At 17.8% G+C, this 24869-nt stretch overlaps 7 protein-coding genes across 7 annotated transcripts in view; 3 read left to right on the top strand and 4 right to left on the bottom strand.

Annotated features, from left to right (window-relative positions):
* Positions 1-808: 808 nt before the first annotated feature.
* On the top strand, positions 809-2198 carry PADL01_1343900 (aspartate carbamoyltransferase; the record flags this gene model as incomplete). The annotated part of the gene is made up of 3 exons (XM_028683994.1): positions 809-1297; positions 1429-1926; positions 2058-2198. The coding sequence occupies 3 exons, from the start codon at positions 809-811 to the stop codon at positions 2196-2198; spliced, it is 1128 nt and encodes a 375-aa protein (XP_028540117.1).
* Positions 2199-5523: 3325 nt separating this feature from the next.
* PADL01_1344000 (conserved Plasmodium protein, unknown function) lies at positions 5524-9852 on the top strand (the record flags this gene model as incomplete). Its single annotated transcript, XM_028683995.1, has 1 exon — positions 5524-9852. The coding sequence occupies one exon, from the start codon at positions 5524-5526 to the stop codon at positions 9850-9852; it is 4329 nt and encodes a 1442-aa protein (XP_028540118.1).
* Positions 9853-11234: 1382 nt separating this feature from the next.
* PADL01_1344100 (conserved Plasmodium protein, unknown function) lies at positions 11235-13606 on the top strand (the record flags this gene model as incomplete). Its single annotated transcript, XM_028683996.1, has 11 exons — positions 11235-11260; positions 11369-11520; positions 11653-11701; positions 11803-11845; positions 12011-12187; positions 12293-12323; positions 12451-12533; positions 12679-12819; positions 12893-12959; positions 13073-13131; positions 13439-13606. The coding sequence occupies 11 exons, from the start codon at positions 11235-11237 to the stop codon at positions 13604-13606; spliced, it is 996 nt and encodes a 331-aa protein (XP_028540119.1).
* A 167-nt stretch (positions 13607-13773) lies between these two features.
* PADL01_1344200 (thioredoxin 2) lies at positions 13774-14554 on the bottom strand (the record flags this gene model as incomplete). Its single annotated transcript, XM_028683997.1, has 4 exons — positions 13774-13971; positions 14087-14120; positions 14207-14256; positions 14363-14554. 4 exons carry the CDS (start codon positions 14552-14554, stop codon positions 13774-13776), a joined length of 474 nt encoding a protein of 157 aa, XP_028540120.1.
* Positions 14555-16209: 1655 nt separating this feature from the next.
* PADL01_1344300 (rhomboid protease ROM6, putative) lies at positions 16210-17946 on the bottom strand (the record flags this gene model as incomplete). The annotated part of the gene is made up of 1 exon (XM_028683998.1): positions 16210-17946. The coding sequence occupies one exon, from the start codon at positions 17944-17946 to the stop codon at positions 16210-16212; it is 1737 nt and encodes a 578-aa protein (XP_028540121.1).
* Positions 17947-19012: 1066 nt separating this feature from the next.
* Positions 19013-19513, bottom strand: PADL01_1344400 (conserved Plasmodium protein, unknown function; the record flags this gene model as incomplete). The annotated part of the gene is made up of 3 exons (XM_028683999.1): positions 19013-19033; positions 19147-19242; positions 19376-19513. The coding sequence occupies 3 exons, from the start codon at positions 19511-19513 to the stop codon at positions 19013-19015; spliced, it is 255 nt and encodes an 84-aa protein (XP_028540122.1).
* A 782-nt stretch (positions 19514-20295) lies between these two features.
* The window catches only part of PADL01_1344500 (conserved Plasmodium protein, unknown function), a gene marked incomplete at both ends in the record, with an annotated part of 4912 nt that continues 338 nt past the window's right edge, over positions 20296-24869 (bottom strand). Inside the window, 4 exons of the mRNA XM_028684000.1 lie at positions 20296-20645; positions 20832-21274; positions 21476-21634; positions 21717-24869. The exon at positions 21717-24869 is cut by the window's right edge and continues 338 nt beyond it. Coding sequence (XP_028540123.1) covers positions 20296-20645; positions 20832-21274; positions 21476-21634; positions 21717-24869 — 4105 coding nt within the window. The remainder of the gene's footprint in view (positions 20646-20831; positions 21275-21475; positions 21635-21716) is intronic.

The raw sequence follows: 24869 nt of genomic DNA on the forward strand, positions 1-24869 counted from the left end.
TATTTCATTTTGTGTTTTTTTGTTTTTGATATTAACAAATGATAAAAAATTATAAAAAAACTTTTGAAATAAAAATATATATATGTATATATATATATATATATATATATATATATATATATATATTTATATTTGGAATTTTTTTTTTTTTTTTATTGAAACACAAGATAAATCATTTATATTTAAAAATGAACATCATTATAATAAATATAATTTGAAATATATTTACCTATAATTTTTTTTTTTTTTTTATGATTGTCACATGTTCATAATTTATTGTTAAATAAATGATCTGTTATAAATTTACCTTTTGAATTTTATAAAATTAATTTGTTTCTTATTTATTTGAACAACATGTAAGTTATATTATTATTTTTCATTCCATTTCATTTACAATATTTAAATTTCCATATATTGTTATTTTTGTTTTTGTGTATATTATTAATATATGAGTGACATTTTTTTGATATTTTATTTATCCATAAGATTATTAATACATAAATAACATTTACATTTCAGAACATATATATACATATACATATACCTATACTTGTTAAATTGTACATAAACCTGTAAATATATATATATATATATATATTTATATTAGCATTCTCTTTGTGACGTGTAACTATATGAAGATGTTCTTGTCTACTCCTTAATGTATTAAGGAAGTGAAATAATATATACATATATATATTATTTATTTTATTATTATTTTTTTTTTGTCTTTTGTTTCATCGTATTATATCTCATTATTCGTCTTCCCAATAAAAATTTATATACTTTATAAATCCATTTTTATAAAAAAATGATAGAAATATTTTGTACTGCAATTGTTGTGATCACCATATTGATTGTGGGGGTATTTGTTTTTATGATTATAGGAACCAGAAAAAAAAAATTAATATTAGATAATATGTTTTATATAAATAGCAAGTATAAAATTGATCTGGATAAAATCATTGTGAAAATGAAAAACAAAAATGTAATTAATATTGATGATGTAGATGATGAGGAATTATTGGCTATCTTATTTACATCTAAACAATTTGAAAAAATATTAAAAAATAATGAAGATAGCAAATATTTAGAAAATAAAGTTTTCTGTAGTGTGTTCCTTGAACCAAGTACAAGAACAAGATGTTCTTTTGATGCTGCAATTTTAAAATTAGGTTCCAAGGTTTTAAATATCACTGATATGAATTCTACTTCTTTTTATAAGGGAGAAACTGTTGAAGATGCCTTTAAGATATTGTCAACATACGTGGACGGAATTATATACAGAGATCCATCAAAGGTAAGAGAATAAATCTAATTAATATATAAACTGAAAGTTTATTATTACTAAATAAATAAATATATGTACATATATATATATATATGTATGTTATTGTAATTATTTATTTATTTGTTCATTTTACTTTTTAGAAAAATGTCGATCTTGCTGTTTCTTCTTCAAGCAAGCCAATTATTAATGCCGGTAATGGAACAGGGGAACATCCAACTCAGTCTCTCTTAGATTTTTATACAATTCATAATTACTTCCCATTTATTCTAGATAGAAATATAAATAAAAAACTTAATATAGCCTTCGTTGGAGACTTGAAAAATGGAAGAACTGTACATTCACTTAGCAAACTACTTAGCAGATACAACGTCAGTTTTAATTTTGTTTCATGTAAATCGTTGAATATTCCTAAAGATATAGTAAATACAGTTACCTATAACTTAAAAAAAAACAATTTTTATAGCGATGATTCTATCAAATATTTTGATAATTTAGAGGAAGGCATAAAAGACGTTCATATAATTTATATGACTAGAATACAAAAAGAAAGATTTAATGATGTAGATGAATATAATCAATATAAAAACGCATTCATTCTGAGTAATAAAATTTTAGAAAACACAAGAGACGATACAAAGGTAATATTATTTAAAAAAAAAAAATTAAAATTTATATTTACGTAAAATTTCATATTTATTTTATATATGAAGATATAATATTTAATACATGTAAAATTTATATATATATATATATATACATATATTTATAGATACTTCACCCTCTTCCAAGAGTTAATGAAATAAAAGTGGAAGTAGATAGTAATCCAAAAAGTGTTTATTTCACACAAGCAGAAAATGGATTATATGTAAGAATGGCTTTATTATATCTCATTTTTTCATCAAATAGCTAGTTCAAAAAAAAAAAATATATATATATATAGTTATATAAATAGCTAGTTGAGAATTTTTTTTTTTTTTCTGAATGATCATGTAACTAAAAAAAAAAAAAAAAAAAAAAAAAAAAAAAAGAAATTTTAAATTTGTTATGTGAATAATATCATATTATTAAAATACATATATTAAAGAAAAAATAGACATTATATATGCAAACTGATTTGTATATTTTTTTATTTTTGTTTAAACCTACTTGTATATACATAAATACGTCTTAAACTATCCAAATATTTTATTAATAATTCATATGCATTTTTCAAATTATGGAACAAAAATAAATTAACATATTGTTTTTATATATTTGAATATTTATTTTTTTTTAATGCATTAATAAATTTATCGTGATCTTATATATATTTGAATATCCTTAATAGAATTACCAATATTCAACAATATTTATTTAGTAATAATATATATATATATATATATATATATATTTATTTGTTTAAATATAATAAGAAATATAAATATGTGTGTACAACATAATTATATTAAAAAACAAAAAAATTAAATATTATATGTATAAGATATAGAACGTTAAAATTTCTGACATTATTAGTTTCAATATATATATATATATATATATATTAATAAATGTCGTAAGTATTGATGTTTTTTATATACTATATGATATGTGTATTCATAGAATGGAAAACATACATATGGTGTTGGAAACAATTAAAAAAGGAACCTTAATAAGAATAATCTTAAACATATATGTTATAAGCTTATACAATATATATATATAAATTTTTAATATTCAATTTATAAAATTATTATTTTAAAAGATAAACAAAAATTACTTTTTTTATTATTCCTTTGTTCTTTTTTTTTCTTTTTGTTTTTCTTTCTATGATAATAAAAATATATATTGAAAATATTAAGAGAACGTTACTTTCTAATTATAGGAGGAATATATATAAATAAATGACCTCCTTCTTTTTGTCAACACCATTTTATATAATAAAGATTAATTCTTAAGAAATAAAAATAAATTACATAAAGGTAGAACATAATTCTCATATGTTAAAACGTTTTCATTACATATGTAATATATTTAAGATAAAGGGACTCATAAATATTTATATTTAATATTTTATTTATATATTCATTTGCAAAGGATTTAATATTATATATTTTATTTAAGAATATATAAAATATATTATAATATAATACTTTATATAGACATTCTTTAGTAATAAAATTATGAAGGAGATTTATTAAAAAATATTTATTAAATTAAATGAAAATTAATAATGGTGTTTAAATTATATACATATATATATATATGTATATATATATATATATATATATACATTTATTTTACTTTTTTTTTAAATATTCATAAATATCCTTTATTCCCCGCTTAGATTTTAAAAATTGAGGAAAAAAAAAAAAAATAAAATAAAATAAATTAAATTAAATAAAACAAAATATAATAAAATAAAAATGAAAAAAGGTTATATATATAATATATATATAATATTGTATATATAATGTATATGAGGAATATATATATATATTATATTATTATTAAAAATATAATATATATATATAAATATACATATTATATATTTTTTGTAGAAACCCCTAGAAAAAATATATATACATTTTATATATATTTATATTAATGTACCTAATATATATGTATAATTTTCAAATTAAACATGTAATAAGTAAAATTTTTTTTCTTTTTTTTTAAATACCATTATTTATATAAATTTATAAACATATACATTTTTCTTTAACTTTTTTTTATAAAAATATATGTGATATATTTTGTATTTATATGTTTTTTTTTTTTTTTTTTTTTTTTTTTTTTCTTTGTAATTTTTAGTATAATAACAAGTGAAAAGTAGAATATGAAGAAATTGATAATATAATGAAAAATTTTAATTTCTAAAGTAATGTTAAAATAGTATATTATATTTATATATATTAATCATATATATATAATATGATATAAAATATTTATACATTTATATATATTTTTTTTTATTTATTTTTTCCTTATTTTTTCTTTTTTTTTTTTTTACCTTTGAATCCATATAAATACATATTATTTTTATGTTTATTTATAATATTACATGTTATATCTATAACATAATTTAAGATATGTAAGGTTTAAAATAAATATATATGTATATAAAGCTGTATAAATTTTTTTTTTTTTTTTTTTTTTTTTTTTATATATCTATAAATAAAATAAATGACATAATAAAAAATCTAAAATAAACAATAAACCTATATAATAGTAGAAATATATATAGATATATTTATTTTTTTACAATAAAATATATTTTTTCAATTTTTTTTTTTTTTGTAATTAAAAACAATACATTTTTAAAAAATTAGTAAATACTTGACACATTTATATGTAGCATACTTTTCTTTTTGTTTTATTATATATATTTGCACTTGTTATATAATAAATTTGTCTATTTCGTTATATTTTTTTTTATTAAAATTAAGTGTATGAAAAATGAAAACGAAGTTCTGAATATTTATATCTTGATATAAATGACATACATATTATATATATATATATATATATATATTTATTTATTTATTTATAATATTTATAGTTTTATGGAATTATCCTTGTATTCCCATATATTTATAAATAAAATATATATCATATATATTAAGTAAATTACTCTATATAAATAAAAAGAAAGAAAAAAAAAAAAAAAAAAAAAAAAAAAAAAGGTAATATATAAAAGATATAACATATTGTATATATATATATTATAATATATTATGTCATATTTTTTATTATTTTTATTATTTTTTTTTTTTTTTTTTTGAATATTATACATATTTAACGTTATTATAACATCAAATTGATTAATATGTGTATTACATATCAGAAATATAAAGGGATATAATACAGTAATAAAATATATATATATATATAGGACTATATAAGAAATAAATTTAATTTACACTTGAAAGGTCTTCAGGATACAAAGGCGTGTTCATTATTACAAATTATTAAAAAATATATAACAAGACATAAAATATATATAATATGAACAAATTAAGAATATAATGTTATATTATACATATATATGTATTTTTTTATAAATTTTTTTTTTTTATGTAAATGTCACATATTATATATATATATATATATATATATATATAATTTTGATGAAACATATTAATATTTATATCATAACAATAATAAGTAACACAAGAGCACATATATATATATTCATTTATATGTATTAAATTTTCATCCTACGTAGTAGGTATTATGTATATATTTGTAAGTATAAAATGATAGCTGTACCTTATGAATTTATGAATATAAAAAATTATGAGTGTCTTTACAACAATTTAAAAATTATGAATGATATGATTAGAAATAATGATTATAATATAAACAGTTATATTTATAATGTGTATATATCAAAATTGATTTTTGTCATGGTTAATATTTATAATGAACATAGTATGAATAATAATAATAATATGGACAGATATATAATATATAATAATAATATTGAATATATAATTAATAACACACAAAATATTTATATGCTAAAAAACGAATATTTATCAAATAGTTATGAAGATGGAAATATATTTAATACCAAAGAATATAATGATTCAAGTTTAATAAAAAATAAAAGAGATAATAAATTTTTGTGTTATAATAAATGTATTAGGAGACACAAGAAAATAAAGCCATATGAAAAATTGAATAAGCAGAATTATTATATGAATGTGTTACATATTGTGAATAATATAAGAAATTTAAAGATATCCAAAATTAAGAGAAAAAAAAAGAGAATAAATATTATTATGAGAAGAAAAAAAAAACGAAAGCGAAAAAAAACGAAAATGATAATATTAAATAATCATAAAAATTATAGTACGAATAGAAATAATAGTTCTAATAATAATTATATGGATAATAAAATTTATAATATATTATTAAAAAATAATAAGATTTTATATATGAAATATGATGATACCATAAATTATGAAGAATCTATAAGTAGAACTGTACTATTTGATATGATGAAATATTTATCATCTATCAAATATAAAAATAATAATTATAGTAATAATAATAATAATAATAATATTTTATATCCATTAATTAAAATTAATAGATGCAACAATGAATATAATAAAAAGAATATTTATAAATATTTTAATTTTGATAGAACAATTTATTATATATATAATCAAATAAAAAAAGTAATCAAAAAATTAAAAAACTTAATTATCAGTAGAAATATAATATATTACCAATATTTTAAAAGTATAACATATAATAATATATATAAATACAAATATTATATCAGTAATTATGTTATATCATTCTACTATAATTATTTACATAATGAATATGTTAACAGTCAAAATTCTTTTTTAATATATTTTAAGAATATGTATAAGTTTAAGAAATTTCTTAAAATTTTTGTCCAACTTTTTTTGGATAAAATATTTTGTATAAGTAAATATATAATTACAAAAAGAAATAATAAAAACAAGAATTATTCTAATGAAAAATTAAAAAAGAAATTAAAAAGTATAAGTATATATAGAAGAATATGTGAAAAAAAAACACTTTATGATATTTTTAATACCTTATCTCTAAATTTAAATAACAATAATTATATAATAAATAATAAAGATAGCCCTCATAAAAATTATGGTCATTTTATTAAATCATATGTTAGAAAAATTTCTCACTCCTATTTTTCAATATTATCTAAAAGGTTATTAAATTATTACATATATAATATGAACACATATTATAAAAAATATGATAAGGTCCAAGCAATAAATATGAACAATAATTATTATAATATTTCTATTCCTACCTTTGATAGTACGAATAATACTTACTCTAAATATAAATCAGACAAAACATCAATTATATATAATAGAAAAAATGAAATACATCAAAAAAATGAAGATATATATTGTAATATAAAATTGCCTAATAAGCGTAAAGAAATTAACAGAAGAGATAGTAATGAAATTGTTATGAGTAATAAAATAAACTATAAAAGGTTTTATAAGAACCCATTCACACATATAAATAATAATAATAGTAATAATAGTAATATTATAAATGATTCTTATAGACACTTATTTAATGAACGTATTTTGAATAAGGAGTGTATATATCTAAATGATCAAAACGAAAAAAGAAGTGACAACTATTCAGATTATTCGGGTGATAAACAAGGGGATATTAATGTTAAAAATAATAATGCAGACAATAATAGTAATAATAATAATAATAATGATAATCATAATAATAATGGTAATAATAATGATAATCATAATAATGATAATAATAATAATAATAATGATAATAATAGTAATAATAATAATAATAATAATAACAACAATAACAATAATAATAATAATAACAATAATAACAATAATAACAACAACAATAATAATAACAATAATAATAGTAATAATGATAATGGGGATAACAACCGAAAGAACGATAATAATGATAATGATGAAGGTAAAAAAAAAGGTGATAATAATGTTGTTAAAACAGATGAAGATGATAAAGATGATAAAGATAATAAAGAGGATGATGACGAAGATGTTAGAATAGAACAAAATGATAGAAATCAAAATGATAATGAAAATATAAATCATAATGATGAGGATAATACAATTCATATGAATGATGAGAATAACATGAATGATATGAATAATATGAATGAACACGAAAATTATTATCGTCTTATAAAAGAAATTGAATTTCTAGAAAAAAAAGAAAATATGAAAGAGTGCATTAATGAAAACATAAATGAATGTATAGATACAAATAGGAATCATAATAAAGAAGAGGATATGATTGATGAAGAAAAGAATAAAATAAAATTACGTAATGATGAAAATATAAAAATAAAATCAGAAAAAATAGAAATAAAAATTAAAGAAGAACATATTAATATTCCAAATATAAATCAAAATCTAACACATAATAATACATCACCTATTATAAGTCATCCATTGAAATTACCTTTATTACCTGAAATGAGTCATCCAAATGTATTTTCATCACATTCTCCTAGATCCAACAATATAACTAGTAGTAGCAGTAGTACTAGTAGTAGTAGTAGTAGTTGTAGTGGTGCTAGTAGCAGTAATAGTGGTAGTAGTAATAGTAGTAGTAGTTGTGGGGGTTCACCAAAAAATTTACCTAATCAATTGAATGATCCTGATTTTGAAGAAGCATGTGATATTAGACTTATGAATTCTTCAGAAAATTTGACGTTTTCTCAGTCACCACCAACGAGCTCTTTACATGCATCATCTTTACATTTGACAGATGTAAATGAATTAGTTTTATCACCTAATCAACAATTATATAATAATAGCCCAATGAAATCACCAACAAATACACCAATTAGAAGTCCTTCCTCACCGGTTTTTGAGACTAATTATAATGAGGAAAATATCGAAAAGGTAAATTCAAATTATTTAATTTCTTCACCATATAGAAATGATATTTTTTCAGAGTTGGATATGTTAGGATCTATATTTGAATCACTAGATGAATTAGAAAATAAAAGTGATTACACTGAAAGTAGTAGTAATGATAATTGCAAATATAGCAATGATTTTTCTTTAGATAAATGTAGTAGTGGCATAAAAAAAGGTACTATTGAAAAAGATGAAATTATTTATAATTTTAAAAAAGATAATTTAAAAAAAGTATTTCATGCTTGGTGCAATAAAGGAAAACATGAAATTAATTATGATAATAAAAAATTTAATTCAGTCATGGAATGGATAAATTATATCGAGGAATTAATGTCTCATGAACTAGGTATAACAAATGATGATAAAAAAAATGATGATATAAAAGGTGATATGGAATTAAGTGTAGATATATTTAACAACCAAAATAATTATAACATGGATGAACACAAACATGTAAATGAAAATATAGAAAATATAGAAAATGAAGATAATATTTTAATTAATAAAAATATCTTAACAAACATAAATCATCAAAATGTTGATGAATTTATAAATAATTCTAGTGATCCTTTTGATTTTATCAATGAACATAATGTAAATAATGATACTAATATCATAGAAAATAATAATATCTCCAATGATAAAAATATTATTCTCCATAATAATGACATTGTCGAGGATACAACAACATCAAATAGTATGTCACCTAATAAATCTGCATTTACTGATATTACATCTGGTGTTCATAATTCAAATGATACTATGAATTTATTTTCTGAATATAATAACGCTGAGGATCATGTTACATATAGTAATCACCATAAAGAAAAACAAGAAGAAGAAAATAAATATTTTAATGATCAACATACTATAAATAATAAAATTCCATGGAATCATTCAGAACACAATTTTGTATGGAATAATAATGATATCGATGAAAAAAATGATGATCATATAAAAAAAAATGATATATTACAAAAAAACAGTGACCTAAATAATATATCAGATATAAATACTAACGATTTTGATATCAATAGTGTTGAAGATAAGGATGTTATAAATATACAAGAAAATACCAAGGATAATATAACATCTTCCAATTATATAGAAGTTACAGATCCTTGGAAAAAATAAAACAATTACACAAACACATATATATATATATATATATATATATATGATTTTTATAAAAATCAAGATATACAGTTTTTTTTTATACATTAGACAATATATTGAACAACAATGCCTTATGAATTATAAAAATATATATGTTCACTTATTTTTTTATTTTTTTTTTTTTTCATATTATGAAGATGTTTTATATTAATTCACACACCTACATATATGTTATATATATGTATATCTATTTTTTATGTCCAATATATATATATATATATAGTAAATCATTTTATGTTTTTATATATATTATATTTTATACCTATTTGTATACAAATTTATATAATATTATTATATATTTTAAACCTTATAAGTTTATGAATTAATACATTTAAATAATATTAATTAATTTTAATTTAATTTGTAATTAAAACTTAATTGCACTTTTATGATCTTCAACTATTATTACAATTATTTTATATATTAATTTATTTTACTTTTATATATATGTATATATATATATATATATATATATATATTTATATATATTGCAAAATTTTAAATGAAAATAAAACTACAAAACCAAATGCAACAAACAAAAAAAATAATAATAATAATATATATTAGGTTAATTATTTAATTTCTTATTAACCTTTTTAAATATCTACACATGTAGAATAAATGTGCGTACTACTTAAATTTTTTTTATTTTTATTATGAATATTTTTAAAGAATATTGTTTTGTTATCTATCATTTTGGTACTTACACGTTAATATAATTTTTTTTTTTTTATAATTAAATATTTATATATAATGATATATGTATTTTTTCATTTTAATTTTTCCTTTAAATGATGAAAATTTAAAATACTTATTTTCCACATATTTATAATTATATTTATATATATCTATTTTGTGAAAAGACAAAATATAATTTTTTTTTTTTTTTTTTTTAACCTTTTAAAATTGAATATTTTGTTTTGGTGTCCATTCTCACAATATTTTACAAAATATTCTAGCATTGAAAAAAAAGAAGAATATAGGCAAATAAAATAGAATAAATATTACAACGTTTTTGTTATATATAGAATAGATATATATGTATATATATATATATATATATATTATTTTGTATTTTTTTTTTTTTTTTTTTTTTTGTTTATACTTTTAATAATATAAATAAGTTATAAAAATAATATAGTATATATATTTATAGAAATAAAAAACTGAAATTTCTATTACTTAATATTTTAATATAGAACTAGTTATAATGTCCTTAATATAAAATAAAATAACATAACATAATGCATCAGATAATTTTCATATATATTTAAATAAATATATATATATATATATATATATATATATATATATATAAATGTGTATACTAAAAAAAAAAAATGGAACATAGTGAAAACGTTAAAAAGTAAGTTGAGGATCTTTTATTTTGTAATATTAATTCGAACAAATACATAAATTAAATTTTTTTTCTTTTAATTTTTTTTTTTTTTTTTTTTTTAACTGAACTGTTAAGGAAATACGTTAATCATTCTGATATGAAATTAGAAAAGTTCAAAAAAGCTGCATATGAAGTTATTGAATATAAAGATAAGATAATTAGAATGTTATGTGCAATTTTGGAGGTACAAGGGATTACTACTGTAAATATTAAAGAATACATTTCTAGTAACACATTAATATTTCAATATATCAAAATATGTTTTTGAAGATATATGAAAATAATAATAATAAATTGTGTTTGTCAATATATATACATGTATATTAAAATTTATACTTATAAATATATAAAATGGGTAGGTACCAATGAACCATCTTTGGATTTCTTTCATGATAATAATGAATATGAGTAAAAATAAATAAATAAATAAATAAATATATATATATATATAATAATTTAAAGACAACATCATATTATATTATTTTAATCTTTTGGTTTTTATTGTTTAGATCAAAAGGATATAAAAAAAAAACATCCTCCAGAAAAAGGACAGTATGAAACATAAAAAAATAAAAACTAAAAGATAATTATATAAATGAATATATACATATATATATATATATATATATATATATATATATATACAATAGTACCTTTTTGAACATTATATATTATACCATATGGCAAAGAAAAAATCCATGAAATTTTTTTTTTAAGTTAATAAACGTACCTGATTTTAGAGCACTCAAAAAAAACAAAGAACTGAATTTATTTTCTAACCCTGATAAAATTAATGAGGAAATAATTAAGGAAAAAAACTTTTCAGATTCTGTACTGAGTTCCTACAGAATGTCTTTAGATGATAAGAAATTACAAAATAAAATGATTGATAATGTATTAAATAATAAATAATAAATAATTATGTAAAGAACAATTGTTTTATTAAAAAAAAATATAAAAGGGTGTTTGAATTTTTTTTTTTTTTTCTTCTTTTTAAAGATATTATTAAGAGATATTTCAGGAGGGAAAAGTAAAAGAAAAAGAAAATTTTTATGTCTATTTTATGAATATAAAATATTATGAGAGAAGCTATGAACATATAAATAAATATATACATACATATATTTTTCTACTTTTTAAAAAACGTACAATTGTAGAGGAGATCGAAATTAATGAAGAGAAAAATATTAAAAGTGTACAAAAATATAATGAGGGAAATGATAAAAATTTTATCGAAAGTGTAAATAAAAAATAAATAAATAAATAAATAAATAAATATATAAAAATATATTCATATATGCATTCCTTTTTTTATATTAAATGAATATATAAAAAGGTATATTTATTAAATTTGTATTATATATATGTATATTTATTATTTATAGAGAAAAAAGGCATTAGAAAATTTTCAACAAAATGAAAATAATTATGATTGTACATATAAGGCAATTAAGAAAAAAAAAATATCAGGTTGTAATACAACAACTAAGTTAAAGGACATAAATAATTCTGACGAATGTCAACTGGTAAAGATTTATATATATTATGTTATATTATATATTATATATTATAATAAGATATATTCTGATTTTTATATAGTGTTTAATGCCTAACAGTGATTCGCTTCACGGAAATTTTCCCCCCACGTTTTATAAATTAACATGTGGTAATAAATATATATATATATATATATATATATATATTTAAACTATTATTATTATTTTAAAATTATTTATGTATTTATTATAAATATATATATATTTTTTTTTTTTGTTGAAGATCATGTTTTTCATTTAATGTGTCTTTATGAAACTGTCATACGCAGGGAATGTAGAAAAGTATTATTAAACTTAAAAAAAAGAAGAAAAAAAAAAAAAAAAAACAAAAGAATATATAAATATATATATATATATATTATATACGTATTAAAAAAAAAATAGAAATGAAATGATATAAAGTTATTAAAATCATATAATTTTTAAAGCTTAAGAAAAAATATAAAAATTAAAAAATTAAAAAAATTAAAAAAATCAAAAAAATTAAAAAAAATTCAAATATATATATATATATATATATATATATATATAATTATATGAATAAATAATATAAATATTTTTAATTATATTCCTTTTTTTGAATATATAGACCTGTTGTATTTGCCATAGCGAATTAGGTGAGAATGATAAAAATGAAATAATTAATAAAGTAAAGCGTGAAAAAAAGGAAAATGAAAAAAAGAGTAAGCTATTATTTAAAGTTATGAAATTACAAGCTGAAAATAAGAATTATCCTGGAAAAGACATTTGTTCATAATTATTCGATAAAATAAATACATACATATATATACATATATATATATCAGTTTGTGTTATCCTTCCTTTTGTATATATTAATAGAATTAATTATTTATATTTACATATATATATATATATATATATATATATATATATATATATATATATATATATATCTTCTTTATCTTATAAATGTTTTTTAATCAATGCTATCAAATCATTGCTTGAGACAAAGTGATCTTTTCTTGCTAGCATAGTTTTATTTTTTAAAAGAATAATTGTGGGTAATGATTTTACAGAAAATTTTCTTGCAAGTGCTTCATTTTTGTCTAGATCAACCTTTAATAAGTAAATGCGCTTTCCATAATATCTTTGTAATTTATCCTAAAAAAATATATAAAAAGAAAAATATAATATGTACATAATATATAAATATAATATATATATATATATATATATATATATATAATATTTATATATTTTATTTTTCTCTTATTACCATTTCTGTGCTTTGCATTGTACAAGCTTGACACCTACACACAAAAAAAGAAAAAAAAAAAATTGATAAAAAGAATAGTTAAAAATTATAAATTTTTAATTTTCTTTTTCTTTTGCTTACCATTTTGCAAAAAAGTACAATACGATAACTGTATTTTTCATATTAACACCCTAAAGGAAAAAAAAAAATAAAAAAACATATTATATATATATATATATATATATATTACATATGTCGTTAAAATAATGAACATGGTTTATACTTTTATTTCCTTACATTTATAATGTTTGATCCATTTTGTTGTAATCTTGGTACTTTTTTAAACATACGTAAATAATATTTGTCAAATCTGTTGAGTGGTGTTAAAGGATCATCATTTGTTGATGCTACTTCTTTGGTACATATAACATCGTTAACAAAAAAAAAACTTATTATATAAAAGAGAAAGTAAAATATATACTTCTTCATATTGAATTAATTATATAAAAAATTAAAATATATGAAATAATAAATTAAAAAATAATGAATATATATATATATATATATATAATATATAAATAAAAAAATAAATTCTTTCTATATAATTTTTATATATGTTATAGATATTTTACATATATATAATTACGTATAATATATATTTATATATTGTATAATTAATTTATATAAACAATTAACTATAATATATATAAATTTTTAAATATTTATATCTTATAAAATACAAAAATAATAAATAAAAAAAAAAAAAAATAATATATATTATAATATATATATTATTATTATATATAAATGTATAGATTAAAAAATGCTTTATTATATTATTTTTATTATTACAAAAAATTTTCATTAAAATTATATACTATTTTATTATATGTAATTATTAATATATATTCAATATACTTTTATGGCCATATAATTAAGTTTATATAAAAAATATATATTATTTATATATATATATATAATATTTTTAAGTATATCATTTTTTTTTTTTTTTTTTTAGCCGTCGTGTATGATATTATATATACATGCAAGAAGAAAGGTACTTAACATCTATATATAAGAAAAAAAAAATAAATAAATAAATAACTAATTATTATATATATATATATATATATATATATATATTATGTATATATTAAACTTTTGATTACTTTTATATTTGTAAATATATATAAAATATAATATAAAATATGACACTCTATATTTTATTATTATTTGTATTTTGTTTATATTATTTATTAAATATTATATTTTTTTTTTTTTTTTTTTTTTTTGGGTGGGGGGCATGATATGAAAACTTTATATTTTACTTCATTTTTTTATAGAAATAATAATAAAATGTTATTATTATGAAAAATATATATTTTTCTATCATAATATTTTATATTATATAATAATTATTACTTTTGTTTCTATGAATATTGAAAAAAACATTGGTTTTAAAAAAAAAACTGAAATTTTAAAATGATAAATATATATTTTTTTATTATTTTTAATAATTTATCCTACTTTATTCTTATATGAGATCTTAAGTTATATTCATATTCTTAAAAATCCAATATGTGATATATTTCTTACTAAGTGTTTTTTTTTTTTTTATAAAAAACAAACATGCAACAATAAGAAACAAAAAAATAAAATAAAATAATAAATAAAATAATAAAACAATATAAATAAATACATAATAAACTGTAATAATTAGCCATATGTGACATTATGTTTTATTTAATATTTTTATTTTCAATATTAAACACAAAAAAAAAAAATATATATATATATATAAATGTATATATAAAATATACATATATATTATATATATATAATAAAATGAATTCTACTTGTTTTATTTATTATTTTTGCTTTCTTTTTTCCTTTATTATTATTCCTTCTCATTGTGGTATATTTATATAATAAAAATTAACATTTTATATAACATCCAAAAAAGTTCCTTTTTCCATTTTTTTTTTTTTTTCTTTTCCTATAATATAGTTGTCATATTGTAAATTCTGACGCTTGGTTATATTAATGCATACAGAAATATATATATATATATATATATATATATGCATATATATTAATTTTTTTTTTTTTTTTTTTTTTTTTTTTTTTTGTATACATTATTATCCTTATTGTAATTGGTTTTTTTTAGATAAGAACTCCAAGTTTTTCATTTTTTTAATTTGGAAATGCATTCTTCGTTGTGCAGTGTGTGATTTAATAGACTGTATTTTTCTATTAAGTGATTGCATTGTTTTTATATCTAGAGAGAAGAACATTTTTGTTTGTAGGTGAAAACATTTTAACATATCTAGAAGATCTAAATATGAATTAACATAATCTAAATATCCATTTTTTATAGAGAGTTGAATAAATGGATAATAGTTATTATTATTTTTTATTTTTCTTTGATATATATTATATAATGCTCCACCTAAAAGACCAAAGATATGTGCTGACCATGCAATATTGAAATGATTTATTTTTTTTTTTCTAAAAAAAAGAAAGAATATATTTGTTAATATACTTAAATGGCATAATTGTAATGCTGTTAATTTTAAATAAGGCAATGGAAATATAGAAATAAACACTTCATTTGGTTTGAGTGTTGATAATATATAAACTAATCCCATGATAGAACCAGATGCTCCAAGTATTTGATTCTTTTTATTTAATAGAATATATGGTATAGTTGAACATATAGAAGATAATACACATATATTAATAATATCTTGATCATTCATTTTTTGTTGTAATACATTAGATTTATAATTAAAAAAATAAAATTTCTTTTTGCTTTCTCCTATTTCTGGGGATAATAATGTATTTGTAATAGTATAGAAAGCCCACATATTAAATAAAAAATGTGGAAAAGTTATATGACTAACACTAGATGTAATAAGTGTATGTATATATTTATTTTTTATATTATTATAAGAGCATATAAAATTCCTACACATAAAATGAAATAATCTCTTATTTGTTAGCACTTCACTTATTCTCCATGTAATAAATATTAATCCATTACAAAGTAGGAATAAGTTGCATTTATTAAAAAAATAATTTTTGTTATATATATGATTTGAAATTACATTACTCATATTATTATTATTGTTATGTTTTTTATAAGTCTCATTATTATCATTATTATTATTATTATTATGATAATTACCTTTATATAATAATTTTTCCTTATCTATAATTGAATTTTCATATATATTTTTATTTCTACTTCCTCTAGTAATTTTTATTTCATAAGAATTGTTTTCCTTCTCATCATTTTTTTTATCAACCTTCTTCAAATTCTTGTCACCTTGTTTATCTTCATTTTCGTTGTGTATCGTGTTTGAATTAACAAATATGTTTAATTTTTTGATACTATCTATAAAAAAATTTACAAAAGGATTACTATAAAGAAAAAAATACGACTGATCGTTTTTTAGAGAATCATTTGGTTTATATATATTATTATTATTATTAATATTATTATTAATATTATTAATATTATTATCATATCCTTTCTTTTTAATTTTATTATTTAAACCAACAGGGTCAATATTTTGTTCATTTTTTTTTTCTTCATTTTTTTCATTCTTATTCTTTTTTAAAATAAATTCATGATATAAATAATCACATGTAAAAAAATATAATGACGTATAAACAATAATTTTAAACTTTTCTCTTAATTTTAATTTTCTCTCACACCTTAGTCTATCTTTTCTTTTTAGAGCCGTACACGTGTGAATATATTTTTCCCCCCTCTTGTTTAACTTACCAAATAAGGAATTCTGCTTATTATTAATTATGTTAATAAATAAATCTTCATTTTTTTTATTATATTTACAAAATTTATGGTATTTTAGCATTTTAAGTTTTTTTTTTTTCTTTCTTTTAATGTTTTTTCTTCATTAAATTAAAAAAAAAAAAAAAAAAAAAAAAAGAAGAAAATTAAAAAGTAAAATTTACATACTTGTATTTTAAGTAATACATTTTATTAAAAAGGTATTTATAATATATAAGTATTTTTTTTTTTTTTTTTTAATATTTTTACATTTTATTTTGTCACAATTTATAAAAAAAAATAAAAAGAAATAAGAAGAAAATGGTGTATTTATAATAATTGTGAAGCTTTTTATTTTTATGCACATAATATATATATATATATATATATTTAATGTATGCATATTTATATACATATATATTTTATTATATATGTATTTTTGTTTTTATGCCCTATAAAATATGGACGCAAAAACGTCACCTTTTTTAACAACTATGATAAGCCATATATTATATTATTTTTTTTTTATAACGATGATGTGAAATAAAATAATAATAATTTAATAGAGAATATATATGTTTCTCTTTTTTTTTTTTTTCATATAATTTCTCGATGATATAAATCTATAATTTATAATATATATGATATATAAAGGATTTATATTCCTTGTGTAATACAAAAAGTTAATATTATATATTTTTTATTTTGTTCATATAATTTTGTAAAAATCAATAAACAGTTTTATATATAATGTCCCTTATACAATAAAATAAAAGAGCATTACAAATATATATATATATATATATATAAGATGAATGTTTTTAACATTAATTAAAATACAAAAACAACATACTATTGATATTGTTATGTATATTCTTTGATACAAAAAAAAAAGAAAAGAAAAGAAAAAATTTGCCCATTTATAATTCAAGAATTTTTAAATGGTCTTTTAAAGAAATAAAAATTTTAACCTCATATTTTATTATATTTAAATGAATATACATATATATATATATATATATATATATATATATATATATATTATATTTTATTATTCCATTTTTATTTATCTATCTTATCGTTGTCTTAATTTATTTTTCTTCATTGTTATTCCCCAAATTGAATATTTTTATATCAAAAATTCCTGTCCTTCATTTCTTAAGATTATTTTTCTACACAAATAAAATATATTAAAAGAATAAAGATATATATATATATATATATATATATATATATATATATATATATATGTTATAATATTTTATTTTTTCTTTTTAAAACTTACGAATCGACGAATATTGCAATGTAATTTGTCCAAAGGATAATAAAAAAGTAAAAAGCCAGCACACACTTTGGTTGACACTTTTAAAATACTCTTAATCTAATGAAAAAAAAAAAATATAGTTATATATATATATATATATATATATATATATGTAGCATAGTTTAAATAAAAAAATATATAGAACACATATATGTGTATACCATATTATACATTTTATATATTATATTACATAATAAAAGGTATGCTTTCCAAATAAGGCATTTCTAAAAAATCCATATTTTACATTTGGATGATAATCTTTTGGTAATTCAAAAGAAACCTTTTTTATTTCATATGTTTCATAAGGAAAACTTAATTTATTATTCATTTTATAAAATTATATATAATAAAATATGTATAATATATATATATATATGTATATAATTACATTAAAATTATTTTCTAAACATTATATATACATATATATATATATTAACTTTTATTACAAAAGAAACAGGAAAAAAAAAAAAAAAAAATTAAAATAATATTCATAAATATATATTATTTTATGATTTATTGTTACATATTTTATGTGATCATCATTTTTATTAAATGTACACGTTTTAAAAAAAAAAAAAAAAAAAAAAAAAATTACTTTAAAAATAAAATAAAAAAAATAAAAATCACACAGATATATATATATATATATATATATATAATTTTTGTTTTCATAATTTTCAACGGAAAAAGGAAAAAAAAATAAAAAATATAAAAATGAATATATAATGAAATTTAAAAAAATATATATATGTACATTATTTATATACACACAAAGAAAAATATATAAACTACATATTTAAAGGATTATGTGTAAATATATCATTATTTTATATTTAAGTTTTAAAAAAAAAAAGAAAAAAAAAAGAGGAATATATTATCAGGTAGAATATTTATTATATATATATATATTGTGTATTTATGAATATTAAAATAAAATAAAAATATATATTATATGTTTATAATTGGATTTATACAAATAGTCATCTATACATCATATGGATTTAGTAAAAAAAAATATAAAATTATAACATCAAAAAAAAAAAAAAAAAGAAAAAAAGAAAAGAAAAAAAATATACAAATGCATATATATATTTTTATATTTACATTTTATTATTTCTCTTGTACTTTCCTAAATCCTTTAAAAACTTCTGAATTTGTTGGCGTGTCTAATTCACTAATATCTTTAATATTGTTATTCCATTTTATAGATGCTTTATTATTATGATTCATAATATTATTCTTATTAATTTCGACCTTGTTATGTTCTATTAAATTTGCATTTTGTTTTTTTTGTTTTTTCTTTGTCTTTTCATATTCATCTATCTTTTCTTCTTCTGTTACAGTAACATCTGATAAATTTTGATGAAAGCGGATTTTTCTTTTTTTCTTAATGACGATTTTTTTCCCCTCATTTGTTTTTACTTCTTTTGTGTAAATAACTTTGTCCATTTTTTCCAGTACTAAAAGATTCAAATAAATAAATATAAATATAAAAAAAAATATATATATATATATATATATTGTACACATTTATGTACTCAATGTATGTATATTCATTAATTTATATACAATAAATATTCTACATAATATATAACACAGATAAACATATATATTTTCATATATATATATATTATAATGCAAGTTACTTTTTTTTTTTTTTTTTTCGTCGACGATTTCGTTGAGGCATTCTCCTTTTTGAAAAACGTTATCATTATATAAGTATTCATATGAATTATTATTTTTTTTTAACATATCTGCATGTTCCGATTCATTATATGGTTCATACAAAGGATTTTTAAAATCTCCTTTAGATCCGTCACTATCTGTACTAGTATCTGATTCAAAGTCACTATATTTTACATTACCTATACTGCAATTTAATAATAATTTTTTTTTTCTTAAAAGTTGTTTTTCTCTTTCAAGTTCAAGTTTTTCTTTGTTCGTTAATTCATCATTAAATTGCTTTCCTTGATATGTAAATTTTTTATAAAATAAATCTTCTTCTAGTTTTTCCATTTCTTCTGCGTGTTTTAATTTAACAATATCATTATCGCTGTTATATTCTTCATTGTTAATAAATTCTTTAAGGCTAAAAAGGCGTAACCAGAAAATGAAATAAAAAAAAAATAAAATAAATCAAATGTATATTTGTGTATGCACATATATATATTATTTTTATTTATATGGGAGGAATAAAATGGTGGTTAACACAAAATCCAAAAAAATATATATATCAACATATACATATATGTATATATATCATACTTATTATTATAACAAAATAACTTACTCTTCGCTATTAGATTGGTCATCATCATATTCATTTTCTTCATACTGTTCTTTTTTAAACTGTTCAATTTTTTTTCTTTCTTCTGGATCTTCCAGATTTTCATCTTCACTTTCCTCTGCTTCCAATTCAAAGACATAGCCCATCTTATCATCCATAATTCTAGAAAAAAAAAAAAATATATATAAAAAATATATAAAAATATACAATATATATATATATATATATATATATACATTTTTACCTTTTCTTCTCCTTGTTTTTTTTTTTTTCCTTCTCTTCTTCCAGATTTTCGCTATCCCATTCACCTTCCTTGTTGCCGCTCTCCCTTAAATGAGAATTTTTTTTTGTTTCCTCTTTTATATTATTATTATAAAATGTATTGCTACGTTCAGAATTTACCTTATTATGAGCGAATGAATTTGATTCCATAATATCTGCTTCTTTATTAGTATTATCATTTGTAAAATTATTCATTTGTTCATCATCTAATACTTTTTTTTTATTTCTTTTTATTTTTATTATATAATCCATATTATGCTCATTATCTTTCAATTTTGATTCATCCTTTATTTTATCTTTTACAATATGTTCCTCTAAATTATTATCATTCATATTATTTTCAGAATTTATATTGTATGCATTCTTCATATTATCAACATGATTAGCACTTTGTTCTTCCTTTTTCATTACATTCGTATTTTTATTTATTTTTTCTTTACTTAAAAAGGAAGTTAATTTCATCTGTTTCACGTCATCATGGGTTATACTTTTTTTCAATTTCTTTGTTAGAATTTCGTTTTTTTTTTTCTCTTTCATTTCGGTTTTTTTGACATCACCATATGATGCATTATTTGATATATTATTCTGATCAGGTTTATCATTTTGTTCATCCTTTATATGGTCCATATTTATTTTTATTTCTTCAGTTTTATGTTCCCCTTTTGGTAATAATGTATCGTTATCTATATTATTGTTTTCTTGTGGTTTCACATCTTTCTGCACATCTGTAGCGTCGACTTGATTATTTATTTTGGGTTCTTTCGTATTTTCTTCCATATGTATGAAATCCATATGAACATGTTTGTCTATAGAATATTCCTTCTTATCTTCCCCTCTTTCATATTCACTTCTAGCCATGCTTTTTTCAAATTCACTAATAGCACAACTCTTTTGATAATCATTATCATCAAATTCATTTTTTCTTAAAACACTTCTACTTGCATCTGTATGATTAAGAAAATCCGTTTTTGTAGTTGAGAATTGGTTATATTCTAAAAGATTATCATAATTAATTATATTAGACATATTCCATATTTGATAATTATTAAGTTTATTTTGTTCATTCCACAATTCTTCATACTCTGCATTTTTCCAAGGTTGTGTATTTAATTCAAAATTTATAGGTAAATTTTCAGGATTTCTGATAATTTTTATAAGTCCATAATTTTCTGCATATATACGTTTTTTGTTATATTCTAATTTTTTATTTAAACTTGGAAATTGTAAAAAGAAATTTATTAATAAATTTTTTTCATCTACATTTGTAGGTGGTTTTATATATACTAATTGATTATTATTTGATTTATAAAATTCATGAATATTTGGATTACAATATTTTGGTCCTTCACCATAAAATTGTGCTGCAGATTCTAATAAAGAATAAATATTAAATGTTTTTTTATGATCTTTTTCTTTTTTCTTTCTTTTCATTTCTTCTAATGCCTTTTTCTTCTTTTCTAAATCATCTAATTCTTTTTTATCACTTGTTTCAGTATCATCTATATTTTTCATATCTTCTTGTGTATCTTTCATATTTATATTATTTTCAAACAAATTTTCATCTGCCTCACTTTTATTCATGGTACTATTTTCTTTATGTTTTCCTTTATTTAATTCATTTTTAGTGGTTACATCATTTTTTTTATTATTTCCTTTTTTTAATAATTTAAGCTTTTCCCATGGATTTCGTATATTTTCTTTTTTGTTGGTTTTTTCTTCTAGTTTTTTATTTATATGAGTAAACATAGGATGTAAATTAAAACCTCTGATATCTGGACTGATAACAGTTGGAACACAATATACATTTGGTATTTTCTCCTCAACATATTTCAGAGATACTGCTATATATAAATAAAAAAAGTATTCTCGTCTTTTTAATGGTTCTAATATTTTCATTTCTTTAATTCTGTTGTTATTTTCGTTAATTGAACTTAAATCGTATATGTTTTTCTTGATATATGAAATATATTCTTTTATAAGTTTTATTTGATTATTACATACATTTACCAGATGTTCAACAACGATAAGTTCTTTATTATTATCGAATATTTCGTCTTCTACTGGTATATTTAAAGAATTGTCTTCTTCCCCTTTATTCACAATATTATTATTATTATTAATAATATTATACATATTATTTTCTACATTTTCATTATTTTCTTCATTCATATCCTTTTCATTATTTAGATAACCCAAGTTGATTACATTATTTTCCATGTTACTAACACTATTACTATTAAGCACTGTAATATTATTATCTTCTGCAATTCCTTTTTTTTTTTTTTTGTTTTGTTTATTTAATGAAGTATAACATTCAATAATACTTTTTTGTCTATTTTTTGTTAATTTATTAAACCAAAAAATTTCCATATTTTTTATATATGCTGTATTCATATTATCTAATATAATATTTTCTGAACCTAGAAAAATATCTCTCATGTTTAAAGGAATTAATACCTTTAAACATTCCATAAGATATGCTTCAATATTGTATTCTTTTTTTGAAAAAGATATTTGTATTGATTTTAACTTCTTTTTGTCTTCATCTGGATTTATATCTTCCATAAGTTTAGAATTTTTTGTTTTTCTTCTTTTTCCTTTAAAATCGTTATTTTCTGTTTCATCAAAAGTTCTGTTATTTTCTTTATCTTCATTGACATCATAATCATCATAAGGATTATCATTTAAAGAATCCTCATCGTTTTTATCATCACTATTTTGATCCTTTTCATTATATATATTATTTATATCATCAGGATTATTTTTATAATTTTCATCATTTTTGGAATGTTCATATTTTTCTTTATTTTCATTTTTATTTTTATCTATCTCTTTGTGAGTAATTCCTTTCTTTTTTTTTTTTTTTTTCCTATTACTATCTTTGACTTCATAATTTTCCTCTTTATCCTCGTCATTTACTTTATCTGTTTCATGTGAATTATTAGAATGGCTGTAACCTATGTTGTCATGTATATTTTTTTCTTTTACATTATTATTTATAATAAAATTCTTTTTTTTTAATTTCTTCGTTGCTATATTTTCATTAGAATTCAGAAAACCTTCATTATCAGTATTATTATTATCATCATCATCATCTTCCACCAGTTTCCTTTTC

Source organism: Plasmodium sp. gorilla clade G2, assembly GCF_900097015.1.
Source record: "Plasmodium sp. gorilla clade G2 genome assembly, chromosome: 13".
Taxonomy (NCBI): Eukaryota; Apicomplexa; class Aconoidasida; order Haemosporida; family Plasmodiidae; genus Plasmodium; species Plasmodium adleri (nom. inval.).